The sequence below is a fragment of the Miniopterus natalensis genome, chromosome 15 (assembly GCF_054644295.1).
Source record: "Miniopterus natalensis isolate mMinNat1 chromosome 15, mMinNat1.hap1, whole genome shotgun sequence".
Classification (NCBI taxonomy): domain Eukaryota; kingdom Metazoa; phylum Chordata; class Mammalia; order Chiroptera; family Miniopteridae; genus Miniopterus; species Miniopterus natalensis.
The window spans coordinates 4,418,530-4,439,722 of NC_142095.1; the positions used below are offsets into that span (position 1 = coordinate 4,418,530).

A 21,193-nucleotide genomic window follows, 5' to 3' on the forward strand; every position below is an offset into this window, starting at 1 on the left:
GAAAGGAGTTTCTGGCAACATCAGGGAGAGAAAGAACCATGTGAGCAAAACATTCGAGGTGGGAACAGGGGCCACTCCCGAGGACATACCGTACAGTGTGACCGGACGGTTGGGTGTGTGTGCGGACTTTAGAGAGCTAGGCAAAAAGTGCACAGCCGGCCGGTGTGGCTTAGTGGTTGAGCATAGACTTGTGATCCAGGACATGGAGGTTTGATTCCCGGTCAGGGCGCATGCCTGGGTTGTGGGCTTGGTTCCCCAGGAGGCAGCCAATGACTCTCTCATGATTGATGTTTCTGTCTCCCTCTCCCTTCCTTTCTCTGAAATCAATAAAGACATTAAAAAAAAGAGTGGACAATGCTACTCTTAAGAGATTTTGACTTTATTTGTAATCTTTTTTATTTTATTTTTTTACAGTTCTAAGGAGAGTGAACTAACTGCTTTTAGAAAGTAAAATAGCTAATTTTTAGGAAGGTTATTCTGGACATGTGAAGGTAGAATTAGCTGGAAAAATAGAAGCTAGGATACTAATTCGGTGAAAGGCAATGGATTGAACTATGCTCAGCAGTGGAAAGGGCTCTAGGCTGCTCTGGCCACAGGTGTGTGGAGAGAGGACTTCGAGATCTGTACCAGGGTGACTGGAGAGATTATGCACTGTTAACATAATTAAGGAACACGAGTCAGATGGTGGATTCGGCTCCATACATGCTATGCTTGAAATGCTGCTGTGAATTAAGTGATAAAGACCTGATCTGAACCCCAAAGGAAAATAGAACTGGTAGAGGGGTAGTTTTCTTTTGGAAGATCTTTTCCTTGTTCTTGAGCCTTGAACTATTTTTAATGAACATTGTATCTGTTCGGCTACACTTTGTATTAAGGTGGGTGCTCGTTAGTGTATCTTTTCCCCTCCCTCCCACGTAGTTCACCTCTTGTTCTCTGGTCATTTCCTTAGCACTGCTTTATTTCCTTGTGTCCAGTGTCTAGACTTCATGCTTTGCTAACATCTCTCTGGAAACGTTTCCACTTCAGTTTCCTGTTCATTCTGCAGAAAAAGGAGAATTTGAGTAATAGTATCAGGTTTTTGGGTATGCATTAAACATGGTTATAAAATCAGTCATTTCTGACAGAAGCTGTAGTTTATGTCATCAGCCAAATTATGCAAGTTGGTTATTCTCAATCTTATAAAATATTTATTGGTAAAACTGGAAAGAGAATGTAAAGCTTCCAGGCAGTCTTTCAGCCAATGTTATTAACCATGGTGTTGCCAAAGGACCAAGATACAGGCTTTTTCAAAAATGTGAGTGAGCCGCGCTAGCGTGGCTCAGCTGTTGAGCATCGACCTATGATCCAGGAGATCACGGTTCGATTCCTAGTGAAGGCACATGCCCAGGCTGCAGCTCGATCCCGATCCCTGGTGGGGGGCATGCAGGAGGCAGATGATCAATGACTCTCTCTCATCATTGATGTTTCTTTCTCCCTGCCTCTCTCTGAAATCAATAAAGACATATTTTTAAAAATTTTAAAAATATTTATGTTGACCAGAAACAAAGAGCTGTACTTTCCTGGGCTATGGATTCAGAAACATAGAAGCAAAGCAGCCTGGAGTTTATAACCCACAAGGCAGCGATTTTCAACTAGCTGGAAGAATTTTTATAACTTGCAATACCTGACTAGTCAAGGGCACTGAACTCTTTTTCTTTAGATTGTCAAACTTAAAAAATGACAACAGCCAACACAATAGCTGTCAGGTGTGAGTGAATCAAAATTATACCTTTTTTGTGTGTCAGATCGGCAAAAAATATAGTATTTTTTGGTGTGCCACAGAATTTTAGTAATTAGCTTATGTATGCCATGAGATGGAAAGTGTTCGTAATCGCTGCTGTAAGATAATATGGTTGAGGGGGTGGGGAGATATGTCCCATGTAATTACTGGGGCCAGGATTGCTGCTTGCAATTAGGAATTTAGATGGGGCTCCCCAAACTTAACAGAGATTGAGAACTACAAGCCACCCTGGCCAGTGTGGTTCAGTTGGAGCATCATTCCGTGCACCAAAGGGTCTCAGGTTTGATTCCTGGTCGGGGCATTTACCCAGGTTGCAGGCACAATTCCTGGTTTGGGCCCATAGGGGAGGCAACTGATTGATATTTCCCTCTTGCTCTCCTGCTCTCCTCCCTTCCTCTCTCTAAAAATCCACTTTAAAAAGTCTAAAAAAACCCAAACACTGGCTTAGCAGACCTCATAGTTGATTGGTTCAGTCAATCAGCTTAATATTGATTGACTCAGTAGTGTCAGGGACCTAGGCTCTTTTTTTTTTTTTTTTAATTCCTCACCCACGGATATGTTTATTGAGAGAGGCATCCATTGGTTGGATTTGTACATGTCTCAACCAGGGACTCAACCCAAAACCCAGGTATGTGCCCCGACCGATACCTTCCGGTGTATGTGAGGATGCTCCAACCAACGGAGCCACACCAGCTAGGGCAGGACCCAGGTTCTTAACACGTCTGTGTTTTCCATCTTCAGAGTAGACCTTATCCTCAGGTTTCTAGCAAAATGGCTTTGGCAGTTCTCATATTATTATTATTATTATTATTATTGATTGGTTTCAGGTGTACAGTGAGTTAGACAATCATAATTTACAGTGTTCCCCTTGATATTTCCAGTACCCAACTTGTAAAGTCCTAAAAGACTCCTTTTCATGTTTCACTGACCACACTGGATCCCATTTTGTGACTTTTTCCTTGGCAATGGGAACAGAATCAACCCTTAGGGCAGCCCCAGCCACCCCTGGCTCAGGAGATGTTACTCCCGAGGCAGACAGACAGGAATAGGCATGCTCTCCCTCTGGAGCCAGCTGGGCCTTTCCCTTCCTGGTCCTCTTCCCCCCAGGCACTTGCTTTTGCCTTTTTCTGTGCTAAGCTCCAAGGGCCCTTCTTTTGTTTCTGTAACTTGTTATGAGCTTACGCAGCCCAGCTGGCTCACTTATGCTACTTCTGTAACCTAAATAAACTTTCTCTTATAATTTGAAAGAAACACCACAGTGACAACTTAGGATTTCGTTGGAAATTTTATTTAGGACGCATAAAAGAATGTAAATGTAACTACTAAGCAAGTAGAAATATAATTCCTAGCTCTTGAGCTAGTCAAGGGGAAATAAAATGTTAATTGAACAGAACAGAAAGTGGGAAAAGAGAAGCAAAGGAAAAGCATGGTAAACAGAAAATAAACATGCAAGATGATAGAAATACATCAAAACAGTGATAAAAACAAAAACTCCCACAAGTCTGGCCTGTGTTTCTAAGTGGTTGAGCATCAACCCATGAACCAAGAGGCCACCTCCTGGGTGGGATTCCCAGTCAGGGAACAAACCCGGGTTTCGCCTGGATCCCCAGTAGGGGGCGTGCAGGAGGCAGCTGATCCATGTTTCTATCTCTGTCCCTCTCCCTTCCTCTCTCTAAAACAAATCAATAAAAACATATTAAAACAAAACATACTAGTGACTAAAGTGAATTGTAAAAGGTTTAAACTTGCTGCTTATTAGCCTCACACCAAGGAAATCAGTGACCAGCCAGCCAGAGCTTTTTGGTGCCAGTCCTCTCTACTTGGGGTCTTTTGAGAGGAACTGTAATTCTTCTGTTGAGCACCAGGGGGCAGCAATGTTCATTACTGGGTTCCTTTCCCCGTGATGTTTGATTGTACCTCTGTCAGATTCTGATCAATCAGGAACGTGTTTATTGTAGAGCTGCCCGGTGTATGGCATTTCATCTAAGGCTCATTCCCAATTTTTATTTATTTATTAATAATTTTATTAAATTACTCCAAGGATTCCAAAGTCCATTTAAAAATTAAAACTGCAAAGGACTCCATTCAATAAAAGCACATAAAACTGTCATAGTAAGTTATCAAAATTCACAATACAACTCTCACCCTGACGAAGTTTATTTTAGTCTTCATCACAAAGGTGCAGAAGTGATCTGAGACCTCAGGGATTAGCCCCACTGCATATTAATATCATAACTTAATGCAATTATTAAAGCTCATAGTACAGCTTTCCAATGACTCATCAGGAGATAGAGATTTTCTATAAAAATGAAAAACAAATACTGGACATTCCCAATTTTTAAAAAGCAATTTGATGGCACTTAGAATTTCAGCTACTCAAAATAGTTGCCAGAGATGTATGTAACTGCCTGATAGGTGTAGCAAGTGGACTTGAAGGCCAGATTGTTTATGGATTACACTTCATGATGGGAATTGGTTAGATGTTCTATGAACATGGCTACTATAGCCACAGAGTGAGGATTCAAGCACGACATAAGAAGTTAGCCTTCATGGGCCACGTAAATGTATACAATTACTGTCTTACTGTTGACTGTTTTGAATCTTTCTGGCTAATAGTTAACCTTGGAAAGTCATGTAGCTTGTTCACAATCTCTAGGACGTGTGATACAAAGGAGGATTCTTTTTCAGACCCCCATCTTTTTATTTTCTCAAAAGCTTATTGGACTTTGTCTTAACCCCTGCTAGAAGCAGCAGAGGAAGATTCATAAATGGAAGCACCTTTTGGGTTTGAGCCGTTAATTCTACATTAATTCTAGTGGTGGTGGCTATTAGTTAGGAGCCACTGACTGCAGGTAGTATTTGTTAGTCAGGCTGAGTTTGAAACCAGTAATTATGTTTAACTTGTGGTTAAGTAGGCAATGGCTCATTTTGACTTCATTTATCTGATGCCATCATGTGGGAACATCCTAATTTCATTATGCTACCAAGACATTATTAGCTTCTTACCAGGCCCATCATCAATGTCTAATAACTTTATGGAACCAATGTGAACTGGCTAATGAAATTAATTTTACTATATCCATTTCCTTACCTAACCAATAGGGTTTTTGATATTTTGATAAAAGTTTAAAGGCCATGGATTAATTGTAGTTTTCTCCATTGATTACTAAGTTTGCTTTGCATAGTTTCTGCTCACACAATAATATTGATGGTATTGCATTTCTATGCGGAGAGAGGACTGTCCATATCTTATTATGGCCACCAAATTATTAGACTTCAATAGGTCTGAGTGATGTCTTGTTTTTCCTATTCGCCTACTCTCTCTTCTTAAATAATTTAGTCCTAAAGCCTTGAGGTTGAGCAAGGTAGATTTAAGCATATTAAGGGAGGGTATGTGCCCTGACCAGGAATGGAACCCAGAAACCTTCAGTGCACAGGACAACACTCCAACCAACTGAACCACACCAGTCAGGGCCCCAGAGATGTGTTCTGAGTGATGGGCATGACGTCAGCAACCTACTGTCATCATATGATTCAAGAAGAGAAGAGGTACTGTACTTGCCTTTTGTGAGATTATTTCAAAATAAAAACTTTTAAAAAAGTGATGTAACCATTTTATTTTAAAATGTCCATCTTTATAATGTGCTCTTCAATTACTTCATTTGGGGGGGACTTTTAAAATTGTTACTTCTAGTCTGATGACACAGAGGACTTTGAGGGGAAACACACTCGTTCTTATAAACCAGCACTTATTTTGGGCGTGAAAAGATGTTTTTCTAAAAATAAATAGGTGTATGGTTTTCCAAATTATTTTAGAAGTTACTTGAGCAAACAAGTTGGCATAGCACTGCTGACTTCCCTCTCCATGGCTCCAGGCAAATGGACTAGCTTTCTGAGCTCTCCAGTGCATTTTCTCTGCTCTTCTCACGTGCTAGTACTGGACAACACACTGAACTGAGGAAGAGGGAGTAGTATTCCAAAGTAATTCCTGGGTTCAAAAACCTGACTCTAATACTAGCTAGCCAGTTACTTAACCTCTCTCTGCCTCAATATCCTTACCTGCAGGCGTACTTAGCACAGGGCAGAAATCATAATGTAAGTGCTCCGTGAACATCAGCTATTAGCATTATTTCTAAAGCCTAAGCTCTTAGAGGGCACGACCCACGTCTTGCTCGTATTTTATTTTCATCCTTTCTGTCCTAGGCTATTTATCAGGTCATCTTTTCTCCAGGCTTTCTTCTTCTGAGCTATCATTCACACTGTTGCAACTGTCACCTTCCTAATCCATCGACTTTCAACCTTTTTCACCCCATGGCACACATAAATTACTAAAATTCCACAGCACACCAAAAAATACATTTTTTGTCAATATGACCAAAAAGAAAAGGTATACCTTTGACTCATTCACAACAGACAGCTATTGCGTTGGCTGATGTCATTTTTTTGTTTGACAATCTAAGGGAAAAGAGGTCAGTGCCCCCGACTAAATAGTCAGGTACTGCATGTTTTAAACATTCTTGCAGCACACTGCTTGAAAATCGCCGTCCTAATCTGTACATCTGATTGTGTCGTCCTCTCTTCAAGCTGGTTTCCCAACGTTTACGGGGCAGTCAAAATTCACTCACATAACCAAGTAACATCTCTGCTTCCACCCCATGGGCGTAAGGAGCGGTTCACCAAGCAGGCTTTCACACCTTGATGCCTTTGTTCTAGTTGTTCCCATGTGTCAGAAATGTCCTTCCTTCCCATCACACTCTATTCACTCTTTAAAAAAAAAAAAAATTTAGAGGAAACTGTAGTGTTTATTAAAGTAACAGCTTTATTTGCTCTTTAGGGTCCCTGTCTTAAGGAGATTTCCAAGTGCTTGAGGGAGGAAAACCTGTAAGAAATGATGGAGGTCAGGGAACAGGCCTTGGGAACCCTGGAGGGGGTCACAGTGAGAGTCTGGTCAGCCCGCCAGGCAGACACCACAAAGTCCAGGAGTGGCTCAGCCTCTGGCCTCCGTTCAGCACTGCGGAGTCCTCAGCTCCTGGGTGGCCCCAGCCTCAGCCTCCAGCCGCTCTACCCTGTGCCGGCGCCACCTCCACCTAACCCCATTCATTCTTAAAAGTTGGTCTCAAGGGCTCACCAGACTTTCTCACAATTAGTCACCTGCTTTTCTGGGGTCGTAGAGCATGATGTTCGTAACTCCGTAACGGCCATTCTTCATACTTTGTTAATAATGTAAAACCTTTCTGCCTCTCTGTAGGCCTTTCATTCATTCATCAGATATTTATTGAACACTCTTTACTAGATAACAGGCCCTGTTGCCTGCACCGAGGCTACGTGGACGATAAAAAAATAAGAAAAATAGTGGATCGTGGCGAGTGCTACACAGGGGATGTCCAGGACGATTAGCGGCTCAGGATTGTCTGGTCAGCGCTCTTCCTCCCGGGAGCACGACCGCGCCTTTCCCCTCCCCCTCCTCTTCCCCCCCAGGCCATTACCTTCGCCTTTTCCTCTCCTAACCTCCAAGGGCCCTTCTTTTGCTTCTGTAACTTGTTTCCTGAGCCTACGCAGCCCAGCTGGCTCACTTCTACTACCTCTGTAACTTTCTAAATAAACTTTCTCTTAAAAGAAGAAGAAAAAAAAAAAGATTGTAAGGTCAGGTATCGCTTTCCGGAAGTACCTTGAAGCTATGAATTTGAAAGCGCCTAAGTGACCCTCGGAGAGAGAGAGCTGCAGGTCTGGGAACAGCAGGTGCAAAGGCCCTGAGGCACGGAGAGGCCGGTGTGGCTGGAGCCACGGCGGGGAGGAAGGTGTGCGCGGCCGAAGCAGCCCCGCGCGGTCGCCCCACAGGGCCGCGTACAAAGGCCTATGGGCCGCTCGGAGCGGAGGGTCGTTGGGTCGGAGGGTCGTTGGGTCGGAGGGTAGGAGGGCGAGCGAGCGGGCTCCCGCGCCGCACTCGGCCCCAAACGGGCTTTCCCCTCGGAACTTCTCACATCAGCGATTTTCCCTCCGGCTGCGGCCGGCGATGACAGAAAACCCCCATGCAGCTGTCGCCCGCCTAACGACCCGGCGACACAGGAACCCGCAGAGAGCCAGCGGCGCACAGGCCGAGGCGGCGCCGCCAGGCGCAGCGCGCGGAAGACGCCGGAAGCCGCGCGGGTCGGCGGCCCCTACCCCGGCGCGAGGGCTGCGCATGCGTGCGCGCGAGGGCTCGGCGGTTAGGGCGCTGCCGGGCGAGGGGGCGGGGCCGGGCCTCCGCGCCGGAAGGGGGTTGGCTGGGCGGGGCCGGGCGGCGGCGGTGACGGCTGCGCGCGCGCGCGCGCGGGTGCGAACGGGGAACGCCGCGAGGGCCGGGGCAGGCCGGGCGGTGGGGACGACGGACGGCGACGATGGCCGCGGCAGCTGGCGGCGGCGGGCCGGGGGCGGCGGCGGGCGCCGCGGGAGCGGGAGGAGCGGCGGTGGCCGCGGGCCTGGCCGTTTATCGGCGGAAGGACGGGGGCCCGGCCAGCAAGTTTTGGGAGAGCCCGGAGACGGTGTCCCAGCTGGATTCGGTGCGGGTCTGGCTGGGCAAGCACTACAAGAAGGTGGGTTCGCGCGCCCGTGGGGGCCGGGAGGCCACGCGACGGGGTCCCGGAGCGCCTACTGGCCTCGCGGGCCCGGGGCCGCCCCTCCCCCCGCGCGCCACGAGGGACAACAAAGGCAGGCGCCGGGCTCGCCACGCCCCCGCGGTCGGCCCTCGGAGCCCGCGCGTCCCGGCTCCACGGGGCTGCGGGCCCGGCCGCGGGGGTCACGCGTCCCCGGCGAAGCCCCTGCTCCCCCCGGTGCGCAGGAACTGTGGGGCCCAGCAACCCGCTGGGTGTGACTGTTTCTCTTTTGTTAGGTGTGTGAACAATGGTTATTAAAAGCTGTCCGGGCCGGCGTGGAAAAGCGGCAGCGTTTTGTTTGGGGACTAGGCTTCAACGTCAAGGGAGGTGACTGAGGGCCTCCTACCTGTTGTTGATTTGCTAGGGAACGAATTTGGACATCTGTACTCGGAAGGTAGTAATGCAGGTTAATTAATCTATTGAATTGCAGTATTGATGAGAACTGACTAAAAACGGGCAGTTTTTACTTTGTAGTACTTGGGGTTATGTATAGTGAGAGTACAAGACTTAATGTTCACTTGGACCTGTGTTTCTCAGTGAGGCCTTCTCGGAGAACCCCACTGGTCTTAGGTCACCCCACTTCTTATCTTTATTTTCTTCGCTCCAGTTTTTGAAATTGTTTCATTTATCTGTTTCTCCTCCCTTTGGGATCCGAGTTCCGCCGAGTCAGTGGTATTGGAAGTAGTGACTTAACCCCTTGATTATAACAAGTGTTCAGCTTCCTCTTTATGTCAATATTTAGGAATGTCTCCCTTAGAAGGTGTAATGAAGCAGACAGCCAAAAATATTCCCTCTGCCCCCAGGTTTTCTGAAGGCCTTTTTCAGTTCTGTGCTTCCCCACTGAAGACCAGGGCAGTGGGGTAAGGACCTTGTGGGCCTGTTCAGTACAGTGTGTCCTTGAACGGGGTTAGTACTCATTGCCTCTCCCTTAGTAGTTACTTAGTACACAGCGTCTCCCTTAGTAGTTACTTAGTACACAGCCTCTCCCTTAGTAGTTACTTAGTACATACCCTCTCCCTTAGTAGTTACTTAGTACATAGTTGCTGAATGAATGAAAAGATAAAGTAGTTTAGGAATGTACACACTTTGAGTGATAATAAAGTCAGTGTTTATTAACACACAGTTCACTTTCAAAATTAAGTGAGTTATCAGCTCGTTAGTGTATGCATTTTGAAGGGACATCCTGAATTTATTTGGGGTCATAGCACAGTGAAGCCTGTGAGTTTTTTGAAGTTGTTAGGCATGAGCAGGCATCTTGGTTTTTTTTGGACAATTACGCTGTGGTACTTCCGGAAATAACTACTTCTTATGTGAAGTTTTAGGAAGTGAGAGACAATATATATTATTACTTACAGTATATTTTTAGATGCTTTTTTTTTTCTCTTTCCTGGAATTTCGGAGTCACATTTGGAATTGTAGATTTTTCTTATCTACAAAGTAGACAAGAATATTCCTGCCCCTTATATAGTAATAAATTCACTACTTTTTTGTGGAGGCATTAGAGCTTCTGGAAGTGGCCAAGGGAACTGAATATATATTATGACAATATTATTTTTTTAACATGTACCCTGCAGCCAGTGCTTTGGGTCTTAAATTCAATGTTCCTTGATTTTTTTTTCTCCCCTCCCCAGCCTGCTCCCCCCCCCGGTTTTATTGAGATATAATGGACATATAATATTGTATTACTTTATCAAAGTAGCTTTAACAAAGAAAAATACTCAGTAATGTTTCTTTAGTTTATTCCTTTGTGATTCCCATAGGATTGTTCAAATCAAATATTAAGGAAGGGAAAAAGAAAGAGAAATAATAATTTCTACCTCTCCGAACTCTGTGCATCTGTTTGGTCCCAATTTTAAGAGGGCAGTTGAAGGTTTGGATAATCCTTCAGAGATTTGTTTGAGTGGGTGAGGAAGTGGAGTGAGGCTGACTGAAGGATTTGTCCCAGAGTGTTGAGGCCAGTAGGTTAATGTTGGCTTCGTTTCCCTGAGGTCTTAAAGACAAAGTCAAAATTAAGTTTGACTTCTCCAAGTTTCTTAAATCCAGAGTATATTTCTTGAGCCTACTCAGATTCAGAATTGGATTTGACAACCTAAATCCTATCAGTTTCTGAGAGAGGTGTTCGAGTTGTGAAAGTATTATTGCTTGTTTTGTACACACCATATCTTTACTTGTCCACTGAACTTTTCTGTTGCATTTAGTACTGCATTTTCAGATTGATAAATCTGAGCAACTATATGGAATAAAAAACATTACATTGGTAGTTCCCCCATTTTGGGGGGGGGGAGAGAAACATCAATGATGAGAGTGTCATTGATTGGCTGCTTCCTGCAAACCCCCCACCTCAGGTATCAAGCCCCCAACCCTGGCATGTGCCCTGACCAGGAATTGAACCTGGATCTCCTGGATCCTAGGTCAGTGCTCAGCCACTGAACCACACTGGCTGGGTGGTAGTCCCCTTTTTATTGGTGGGTCTATCCGTGCCGTCAGTGAACAACTGAGCATCTACCATATCCAGGCACTTAAAACATAACTCACCTAAATCCTCACACCAGTCCTGAATAATGGACATTATTTACTTCGTTTTACACATGAGAGGAACCCAAGGCTCCAGATTTAAGTAATTTCTCTAAGGTTAGTTAGGAGTGGTAGATTTGGGATTCTCTGAGTCCTGCCTGGCTCCCCTGCCCTCTGTGTGTGTGTGTGTATGTGTGTGTGTGTGTGTGTGTGTGTGTGTGTTTGCTACACATAATCCCTCTTTTTAAGGAACTCATAATTTGTGAAAAAGATAGACACCTATGTGGAAAACCCAGGGGATTGCAAATTAAAAGGCAACTTTTATTATTTTTTAATATGTCTTTATTGATTTCAGAGAGAGGACGGGAGAGTTGAAACATCAATGATGAGAGACTCATTGATCAGCTGCCTCTTGCACGCCCCAAATTGGGGATCGAGCCTGCAACCCAGGCATGTGCCCTGACTGGGAATCGAACCCCAGTCACCTGGATCCCAGGTCGATGCTCAACCGCTGAGCCACGTCTGGCCAGGCTCCTTGTATTGTTTCTGTTTTCTAAATGCCGTTAGTAGGTGTTCAGTAAATATTTGTTCAATGAATGAACAGATTAAACTAGTCTAGGAACCTATTCATTTAGGCTTTGTAGATAAATTTGGCTTAGCAACACAGAGTGAATACTTTTTGACTGGAATGAGGTTCAGCTAGGCGAAAGTCCAGAGGAGGTGACCGCTTTAGATAAGAGGAAACTGAAGCCTAAAGAGCTTAACTCTTTGCCTGAGGTTGCATTTTAGGCCTAGTAGCAGTGGGAAGCTTGTTTTGTTACCTAAGTTGCCTTCTTTGTATTTACATGTCTTTCATCCTAACTTTGATAAAGATGAGAGCTGTATTCTGTCCATAGTTTCTGAGTGGTTTTCAGATTATAAAACTTTACTGATCTCACATTGATTCAACTCAGATACCTTGAAGGTATCAGGTAAGTTTCTCCAAAATTTGTCTAATTTCTGAAATGAGATTTAAGAATGATTTAGATTTAAGGATGATTGCTAAACTAGAGTAGATTGCCTAAGGAAGGCATTTAAATGCCCTTTACGTAAGTTATTTAACAGCCCGGCTGGGCATGGCTGCAACCTAGGATCTAGGAGATCGAGGTTTGATTCCTGGTCAGGGCACATGCCCGGGTTGTAGGCTCAATCCCCAGCAGGGAGCGTGCAGGAGGCAGCCGATCAATGACTCTCTCATCATTGATATTTCTCTTTTTTTCTTCTTTTTTTAAAAATATATCTTTATTGATTTCAGAGAGAGGAAAGGAGAGGGAGAGAGATAGATAGAAACATCAATGATGAGAGAGTCATTGATCGAGCGCACAACCCGGGCATGTGCCCTGACCAGGAATGGAACCCCGATCGCCTGGATCCTAGGTCGACGCTCAAGCACTGAGCCACACCCAGTCAGGCATCATTGATGTTTCTGTCTCTCTCTCTCTCTCTCTCTCCCCCTTCCTCTCTCTGAAATCAGTAAAGATATATTTAAAAATTTTTTTTAAAGTTATTTAACAGTTAAAGACTTATTTGCTGCAATAGGATTGTTTAGGGACAAGTTAAACTTTATTAATGCCATAGGTAATATAAAGCAGGCCTATTAATAAAGCTTTCTAAACACATCTTTCTAACTTTTTTTTTCCCAAAGTATGTTTTTATTGGTTTCAGAGAGAGGGAGAGAGAAACACCAATGATGAGAGAGAGTCATTGATCGGCTGCCTCCTCAGGAAATCGCCAAGGCCGGAACTTCATAACTTTCTTTGAGACTAAAATACTTTGAGACTAAAAAGTTGTTTTAAGTAAAACAGGGTGTTGAACTTTTTTGATCAAAAGATAAAATGCTTGACTTAAATAGTCTATATAATCAATTTTTTTTTTCATGGTCAGGAGTCAGTATTTTGAAAGCTGTTAAGAACTTTTTATGTTCTAGGTGATATATCTTTGGAAGCAGTCAAAATGAACTCAGTTATCAGTATGGGATAGTGGAATGATTATTAAATTTGGTTGGAAGACTTGAGTTTAGTACTCTTAGCTGCTAACAGATCACATGATTTTTGTGTTTTAATTTTTCCCTTGTGAGTTGAAAGTAAGACTGTGACTCCCATAGGACTGTTGTTCGAATCAGGTGAGATAGTCCTTAAAGACAGATGATAGAAGTTGGAGGTGGGTGTGATACTTTTGCCATATATCCAGTGGTTAGCCAGCTTCATTCTCGAGAAGTAGAATGTTGCTATTTTTAAACCTTTAAAAGTTGATTTATAAACCACTTGAAAGTCATACATTGGCTGCCTTTTGAGTGGGTACAAGATATAGTTTGTAGCCTGGCTGAGCGTCTGCCTAGGATCCAGGAGATCGATGAGTTCGATTCCTGGTCAGGGTACATGCCCGGCTTGTGGGCTTGATACCCGGTTGGGGGCATGCAGGAGGCAGCTGATCAGTGATGACTCTTTCATCATTGATGTTTCTATCTCTATCCCTTCCTCTCTCTGAAATCAATAAAGACATATATTTTTTTAAAAAGATATGTTTGTAATAGTACGTTAATGTCAAATTTCATATGTGAATTAAACATCTCTTACATTTTCATGTTTGGTAATTTTTGTGGGTGATTTGGAAAAAAGTGACCAGTCACATATTTTATAAATTAAAAATTGGATTTTAAAATCTAAAGTAATAATTTTCATTGGGCTTTGAACCTGGCCGCCTTTCTTGTGAAAGGATAGGGTTGTTCCCATGAAACCTTTCTCATTCTAAATGACAGGATACATAGAATGAAACATGTTCAGCAGTGAAGTTTACAATGTATACAAAACTATATACATAAAACAATTATTAAATAATTTTTTGCCTGCGGGGTTGATTTGTCTTTAGTTGAACAGCCTTTCTCCAAGGTGGTGTCTTTTTCAGTTTTAGGATTTGGCATTCAGTTATCTACAGGTTGCTGAAAAATAAAAATTTACTGTTATTAATTATTCATGTTGCTTTAACATATGCAAAAAAACTGCAGGGTGGTTGTGGGTTTTTTATTTTTATTTATTTAAAATATATATTGATTTCAGAGAGAGGAAAGGAGAGGGAAAGAGAGAGATAGAAACATCAATGATGAGAGAGTCATTGATCGGCTGCCTCCTGCACGCCCCCCACTGGGGATTGAGCCCACAACCCAGGCATGTGCCCTGACCGGGATTCGAACCCTGATCGCCTGATCTTAGGTTGGTGCTCAACCGCTGAGCCACGCCCGGCCGGGCGGTTGTGTGTTTTTTAAATGACCCCTTTGGGAATCTTGTAGATAAGTGCAAAAATCATTCTCAGCTGCGGGCCACACAGAAACAGGCAGCAGGCTGGATTTTACTAACTTTTGGTCTAGAAGAGTTGATGTAAAATAAAACATTTCAGCATAATAACCAGCCTTCAGCAAAGTTAACTGCACACTGGCTGTTTCATTAGAAAGCTAATGCACCTGAACAAATAAGAATTTGAGAGGTGCTGAGCTTTAAGAACTGTCCTTGTCTATTGTGCTCTATCTTTGATGGGCTGTAGCACAAATTGAGAGCCGTTCAACATAGTAATGGTAGACTGTGCAGCCGATATTTTGCCATATGTAAATGACTTAAATGTTATTTATTGTAGTAGAAACTTAACTACATTAATCTTGAAATGTTGGATGGTAGTGGGAGAGAGGCTTGCTACCGAAAGAAAAATATATTTTTTTGTTGCCTTTTGTGAAGCTGATGAAAATATAGGTATTTTTCCTATACAGAATTAGAGGTTTTAAAAAAAATTGTTGAATATTGGTGTCACAAACTGATATTGAACATTTAATACCGAATTAAACTTTTACATTTAATTTAATTCATTAGTTTATGCTTTCCCTGCCATGTTGCCCATTATCTTTGCTGTGAAACTAGCTTGTGCCTGCCACTGGGTTGGCCTTTTTACATTTCCATCTCAGCATGGATACCTTCAGAAGTCACATAGTATCACCTCTGCATTCTGTTGGTTGCAAGTGAATCACTGAGGATGGTCCTGATTCAGTAGAAGAGGGTATAGACCCCACCTCTTTATGAGAGGTGTGTTAAAGAATTTGTGGACCTGTTTTAAATACAACATAGTTTGCTTTCTGATCACACATTATTTACATTCATTCCACATACAAAACACACTGGCCAGGCTCGTTTGAGGTCCAGAATCTCACCATCTAAGGTCCAGGTGGGATGGCCTGGGTTTAATCTCTTTTCTTTTTTTTAAAATATATCTTTATTGATTTGAGAGAGAGCGATAGAAACGTCAATGATGAGAGAGTCATTGATCAAGCCCGCAACCCGGGCATGTGCCCTGACCGGGATTCGAACCCCGATCACCTGGTTCCCAGGTCAATGCTTAACCGCTGAGCCATGCCAGGCCGGGCTGGGTTTAATCTCTTAAGCTTCGTATTTGTCATTCCTGAGATCCGTTAACTAAAGAGACTGTTGTCTATCCCTTTGTTTTTGTAAGCTTCTTTACAGCAGAGAGCGAGTCTCAGACATTTATAAATCTGCCCCCGTGCCGTGCTCAGTAGGTAGTAGGAAGTAAGCTAACATTCTGTACGATTGTCCCAGTTTTTGAGACCCTGTCTTTATCTTGCAGTATGTTCATGCAGATGCACCTACCAATAAAACGCTGGCTGGGCTGGTGGTGCAGCTTCTCCAGTTCCAGGAAGATGCCTTTGGGAAGCATGTCACCAATCCGGCCTTCACCAAGCTCCCTGTAAGTACATCAGCTTTTAGCTACAGAATATTATTGCTTTTTAACTAGGAAGCTTCTTTCAGGAGTCATTTAACATTTGCATTAAACATCAGGAAAGTCACTATGGAGACTTAGCTGTTAACATTTTACTGTGTTGTAGTTTCCTTATAGTTTCTGCTGTGCCAGGTCTTCTCCATTCTTTCTCCCGATTCAGTCCATGTGGGTAGAATACTATTCAGTGGAATTTTTATATTTTGTAGGTGGGATGATTCTGCGCTTGTGTGAGAATATAACTCTGTTCTTGCGATAGATATTCTGACTGTTTGGCTCGGTATAGAAATACTGGGTTATTTTCGTTCCAAATCTGTAGGTTTTGTTCTCTCTTTAACATTTGATTTTGTAGGGGAAAATTTGTTGATTTCCCTGCTTTTTTATGCTGATCTTTGAAACTTTTTGATCTTTTAAATTTAGAAATATGTCTAGTTGTGATAAGTCATGATTTGAAGACTCAGTTATGTTTCCTTAGCCCAGGGTCCATTATTCTACAGGTTTTGACAAATATATAATGACATGCATCCACCATTATCGTAGCACACAGGATAGTGTCATTGCCATAAAAAGCTCAGTGCTCTGCCTGTTGGTTCCTCCTCCTTCACTAATTCCTGACAACCATGACCCTTTTTTTATTTAATCCTCACTTGGGGATATGTTTTTATTGATTTTTGGAGTGGGGGAGAAACATCTATAGGTCGCCTCCCGTACATGCCCTGACTGGGCATTGAACTCTCAACCGAGTATGTGCCCTGACTGGGAGTTGAGCCCACAGCCTTTTTGGGACGGCGCTCTACCCGAGCTTCGGGGCCAGGGCATCCCCTGCTTCTTACCAGTCGTTAGCACTACCTTGTCATTAATTAATAAATCAAAGCAATAAGGGCACTGGCACAAATTTAAAGCACTTTTAAGTATTGCAGTTAGATTTAGCTTTTCTAGGTTTCATTCTGCTTAGCAGAATTTTAGGTGGGCTATAAATAGGATGAGACCACTTGTGTACATCCAGAATAAGATTAGATTGAATTCCAATTCAGGTGCCAGAGACAGAACCGTGTATCAAGAGCTGTGTGGTCACGCAGCTGGGAATAGAAGCATCTGTTAGAGCTGCGCCCGGCCCCCAGCGTCTCTAACGGGTGCGCAGCTGCTGCGCTCTCGCAAGACGGGGGCCTGGCTGGCCCCAGAAAGCTCAGTGTCGTTCCCGTTGCCCTCTTATTCTTTAGGTTTTTCATGCTAATCAAGAGGACTTTCCCCTAACAGTCTGCGCTTCTGCTTCAGAGACTGTTTTAAGAACATGACCTTTTGTACTTAAAGCACATCCAGTGTCACTCAGAGCAAGGCCTCTTCAGGGTGGGGGTGGTTGGAATGAGGGTCCAGTGAGGAGGTCAGTCGGGGCCCAGTCGGTGTCCCTGAGAAGTCTCTTGTCTGCCTCGAGCTCTTCATCCCTTGGCTCTGGTCTGTTACTTTTTTATCTGGGTGATTTTGATACTGAGGGCCGGAATCCCACACCCATTTTCATGCAAGCTGTAAGAATCCATGATGTTTTTTATTCTTCCACATATTTAGGGATGTTTCTCTTTTTGTACTTTTTTGCTGGAGCGTGTGCCCATGACAGGTTCATGAATTTCCCTCTTCTGTTCAGCTTTTACCACTGGAAAACTGAAAGCCTCAGTTTTATACTTTTCATCTACGACTTGTCCCTGTAGTGGTAGGTAGAAGTTATTTTGTCTGTCTTAAGCATATGTATATGATAATGATTTAATTTCTCAAATTTAATATCTGTCCAAAAATTGACCTTAATCTTAAACTGTGTGTGCCAATGTTTTACTTTTCAGGTTTGCTCAATATATATTCCTTAGGTAGCCTTGCCCTGACTTTTTAAATTATTTTAATATGCTTAAACTGTTGAGAAAATTTTTATAGATTACCTACCTTGTCAGGCACTCTGCCGAATATTGGTGTTAAAGGTTTGAATAAGACACTGTTCCTGTCCTCAAGGAGTTCATATTCTAGAAATCTATAAAGCAGTCATTTCAGTATTGTGCTGAGTGGCATACACGTTTGCCATAGTGACTGGCATATGCGGTTCAGGAAGCGTAGTAGGACTAAGTCTCATTCTACTCTAGTAAGCACACCGCGCACATTATTTCTAATTTAAGACTCGAATGCTACAGCATTGTGGATTTGTACATTTTCTCAGGTAAACAGCAAGTTCAATAAGAATTGCATCCAGATGTATTTTAGGAATATGTAATGCAGCATTTGGGATGTTCTGAAAATAGTGTTGGGTAAAATAAATTAGGAACACAGAACCCATGTATTTAAAAAGCACCAGGATGGTCAGACTGACTTAGAGGGCTTACTTGTCAGCTTAATTTGGAAGAGCTCATCTTAATGATACCTCTTAATCTTTTATTTTCTGAAATTTGATTTATTGTGGGAAAATATATATAATTAAGTGTACAGTTCAGTGGTATTAAATGCATTCACATTGTTGTGAAACTTTGCCACCATCCATCTCCAGAACTTCATTTTTAGATTGAAACTCTACCCATTAAATAGTAAGTCCCCATTGCTCTTTCTAGCCCCTAGCAACCACCATTCTATTTTTTGTCTCCTTAATATTTGATAGTATGTAGTTCTTATCATTATATTATTTTGTCACAATAGTTTTTAGAGAAAAAAATGCATGGCTCTGGAAAGCTCAGGTTTTGGTACCTTCAGTTATAATTTTTGATAATTTAAAGTTAGGAAACTAAATTAGAAAAAATTTAATGTATACTATATTTCATACTCTATAGGAAAACCATATTGTTGGAAATTGTCTGTTATGGAATCTCATATGTTTTAAAAATCAAATTTTATACTTACCAGTGGGGTTTGTCATATATCAGTATTTTGTGCATTAGTGTTCCCTGTTGAAACATTTAAAAAAAAAAAAAAGATTTTTTTATTGATTTTTAGAGGAAGGGAAAGAGAAACATCCATGGAGCCAAACATCAATTGGCTGCTTCCTGCACGCCCCCTACCGAGGATGGGGCCCACAACCTGGGCATGTGCCCTGACTGGGAATGGAACTGGCAACTTTAAGATGCACAGGACAACGCCCAACCAGTTGAACCACATCAGCCAGGGCAACTGTTGAAACATTTTGATGTATCTTTTGTAAATCTTCCTTTTACAGATTTTATACTTAGAGTAATATGTTAATTGAATTTGAAAAGAAATGTTTTTTTATCCATTTTTGGAAAATTTTCTTTATGTTTCTTTGTTTTTCAGATAGTATTTAAGGAGTTGTTTGAGTTGATAAAATAATTCAGACATAAGTAATTTTGTCAGAACTTTTATTTTCCTAATGTGTAACTTGGATCATTTTTAGGCTAAATGTTTCATGGATTTCAAAGCTGGAGGCACCTTGTGTCACATTCTTGGGGCTGCTTACAAGTATAAAAATGAACAGGGATGGTAAGTTTTGTATTTATTTGCATGTTTTGATATAATATAGAAGTTTGACTCCACAGCCCACACTCTCAGTCACTAAGCTATACCCCTCTCCCTGGAATTAAAATTCTCCCTGGAAGCAAAAGCAAAGTAAGTGTTGAGTAAAAAATATGGAGAAAGCATTCAAATTTGTAAAGATTTAGCCATCTGAAAATGACTAAGAATCAGTGAAGACAACACCAAAATATTATGCTTGGGTACTTATATAAAAAGACTGTGGGAAAAGATTTTAAGTAAAGATGAATTTTACCACATTTAGGACAATAGTAATATCAAAGAGAACCCAGACACCGTTGAATGTGAACAAATGATGTTTAAGCATATACAAAGTCGATAGACTTTCTTTGTACTTGAAGAATGGTGTAGTAGTTTACTGCTGTTGGACTACTTTTCTATATGATGTAAAATATCTTAGGTTTAAGGAAAACTGGATACTTTATGGAACAGATACTTCATTTTAACTGGAGTGGATCTTAATGTCTTAAAATTTAATCTTTTGCATGTTGACACTGCTTCCTTATATGACTGAGAGAATACCCTTGTTCATTTTGTAGCACTGTTTTAATTCCAAATCTATCCAGCTCATTTGCATTGCATGCTACAACCAAGTTTTTACTTTTGTTTAAGATAGGAGACAAATTAACTAGTTACCTTGTTTTTTAGGCGGAGGTTTGATCTACAGAATCCATCCCGAATGGATCGTAACGTTGAGATGTTTATGAATATTGAAAAAACATTGGTGCAGGTAACTGAGAAAGTTAAATTATTACACATTTTTTCCTTGGATATACTTCAGTTCTAATATTAGCTTCATTAGATTGCCAAAAAAATCAAAAGAAGAAAAACTTTCTGAAATTATTGTTCTTTTATTTTTACGGGTTTTGGGGGAGATTAGAGCTATAAAGTATGACTAAAACTTGTCATTTATGGAATATTGACCTTAAGCTTCTGGTGAAGTGATCTATGATATTTTTCTTTATTAATTTCACCAAACCCATTACTTGAGTCTCTTTCATGTTTAATATAAATACTCTCTCATCCTACCAGCCATTTGTTTATAAAGTGGTTTTCTTTGGATTTGTTTCATGGTTGTGCCATAAGTATAGATTTTACTTCCCCAACTAGTGTATGACCTGGAGGAGAGAACACTTCATTTTCTTCTTTTCTTTTCTAGTATTTTTATTGATTGATAATTTGTGATGATCATTGAATTAACTTCCTGGGGGGAGGCATCTGGCAAAAATTTAGTGAGGTATTATCATTAACTGAATGCTGAAAAGTTTTCTCCTGGACTTTTAGCTAGAGATATAGCTGAGTGTTTTTTGTTTGTTGTTGATTTTTGGTGGTGGTTGAGGGAGTTAATATGCATGTTTTAATCACTTTTTTATGTAAGATTAGAAGTGGGGGGGAAAGAGCTATAATCCACAATCTTTACATTTTAAGTAATTCACGTAATGAGCCAAAATGAGTACACACCTACCCCCAGCCAACAAAAGGTGTAGGTGAAAACACTGCATTGGACTGATAAAGTAAGTTCAGGTAAAATTGGCTAGAGGATTAATACACCAGTTTGGTGCCTTAATGAAAAAAAAGATGAATTTCTTTAGGTCATAATTCTCAACATCTTTTTGTCCAGGTGTACCTAGCTACAGAGAAGGGGTCTGGGGGTGTCATTAAGTAGCCTGCCGAGCACCTAGGTTTTATATAGACATAAGACTTTTACATTCTTTTACATACTAAAGTATATCTTCCCATTTTAAGCAACATGGCTTTGAGTGCCACTTTTGCCATTAGGATGATGCATAAATAATGTGACATTATTTCAAAACCAAGAGAATTTAAAAATCTGTTCTTTCTTTCTCAGAGCAATTGTCTCACCAGACCCAACATCTACCTCATTCCAGACATTGATTTGAAGTTGGCTAACAAACTGAAAGATATTATCAAACGACATCAG

At 41.8% G+C, this 21,193-nt stretch overlaps 1 protein-coding gene across 1 annotated transcript in view; it reads left to right on the plus strand.

Moving 5' to 3' along the window:
* Window positions 1–8,157: 8,157 nt before the first annotated feature.
* SMARCC1 (SWI/SNF related BAF chromatin remodeling complex subunit C1) overlaps window positions 8,158–21,193 on the plus strand; it is an 81,186-nt gene continuing 68,150 nt past the window's right edge. The window contains exons 1-5 of the mRNA XM_087824791.1: window positions 8,158–8,352; window positions 15,589–15,708; window positions 19,115–19,200; window positions 19,900–19,981; window positions 21,101–21,193. Coding sequence (XP_087680917.1) covers window positions 8,158–8,352; window positions 15,589–15,708; window positions 19,115–19,200; window positions 19,900–19,981; window positions 21,101–21,193 — 576 coding nt within the window. The remainder of the gene's footprint in view (window positions 8,353–15,588; window positions 15,709–19,114; window positions 19,201–19,899; window positions 19,982–21,100) is intronic.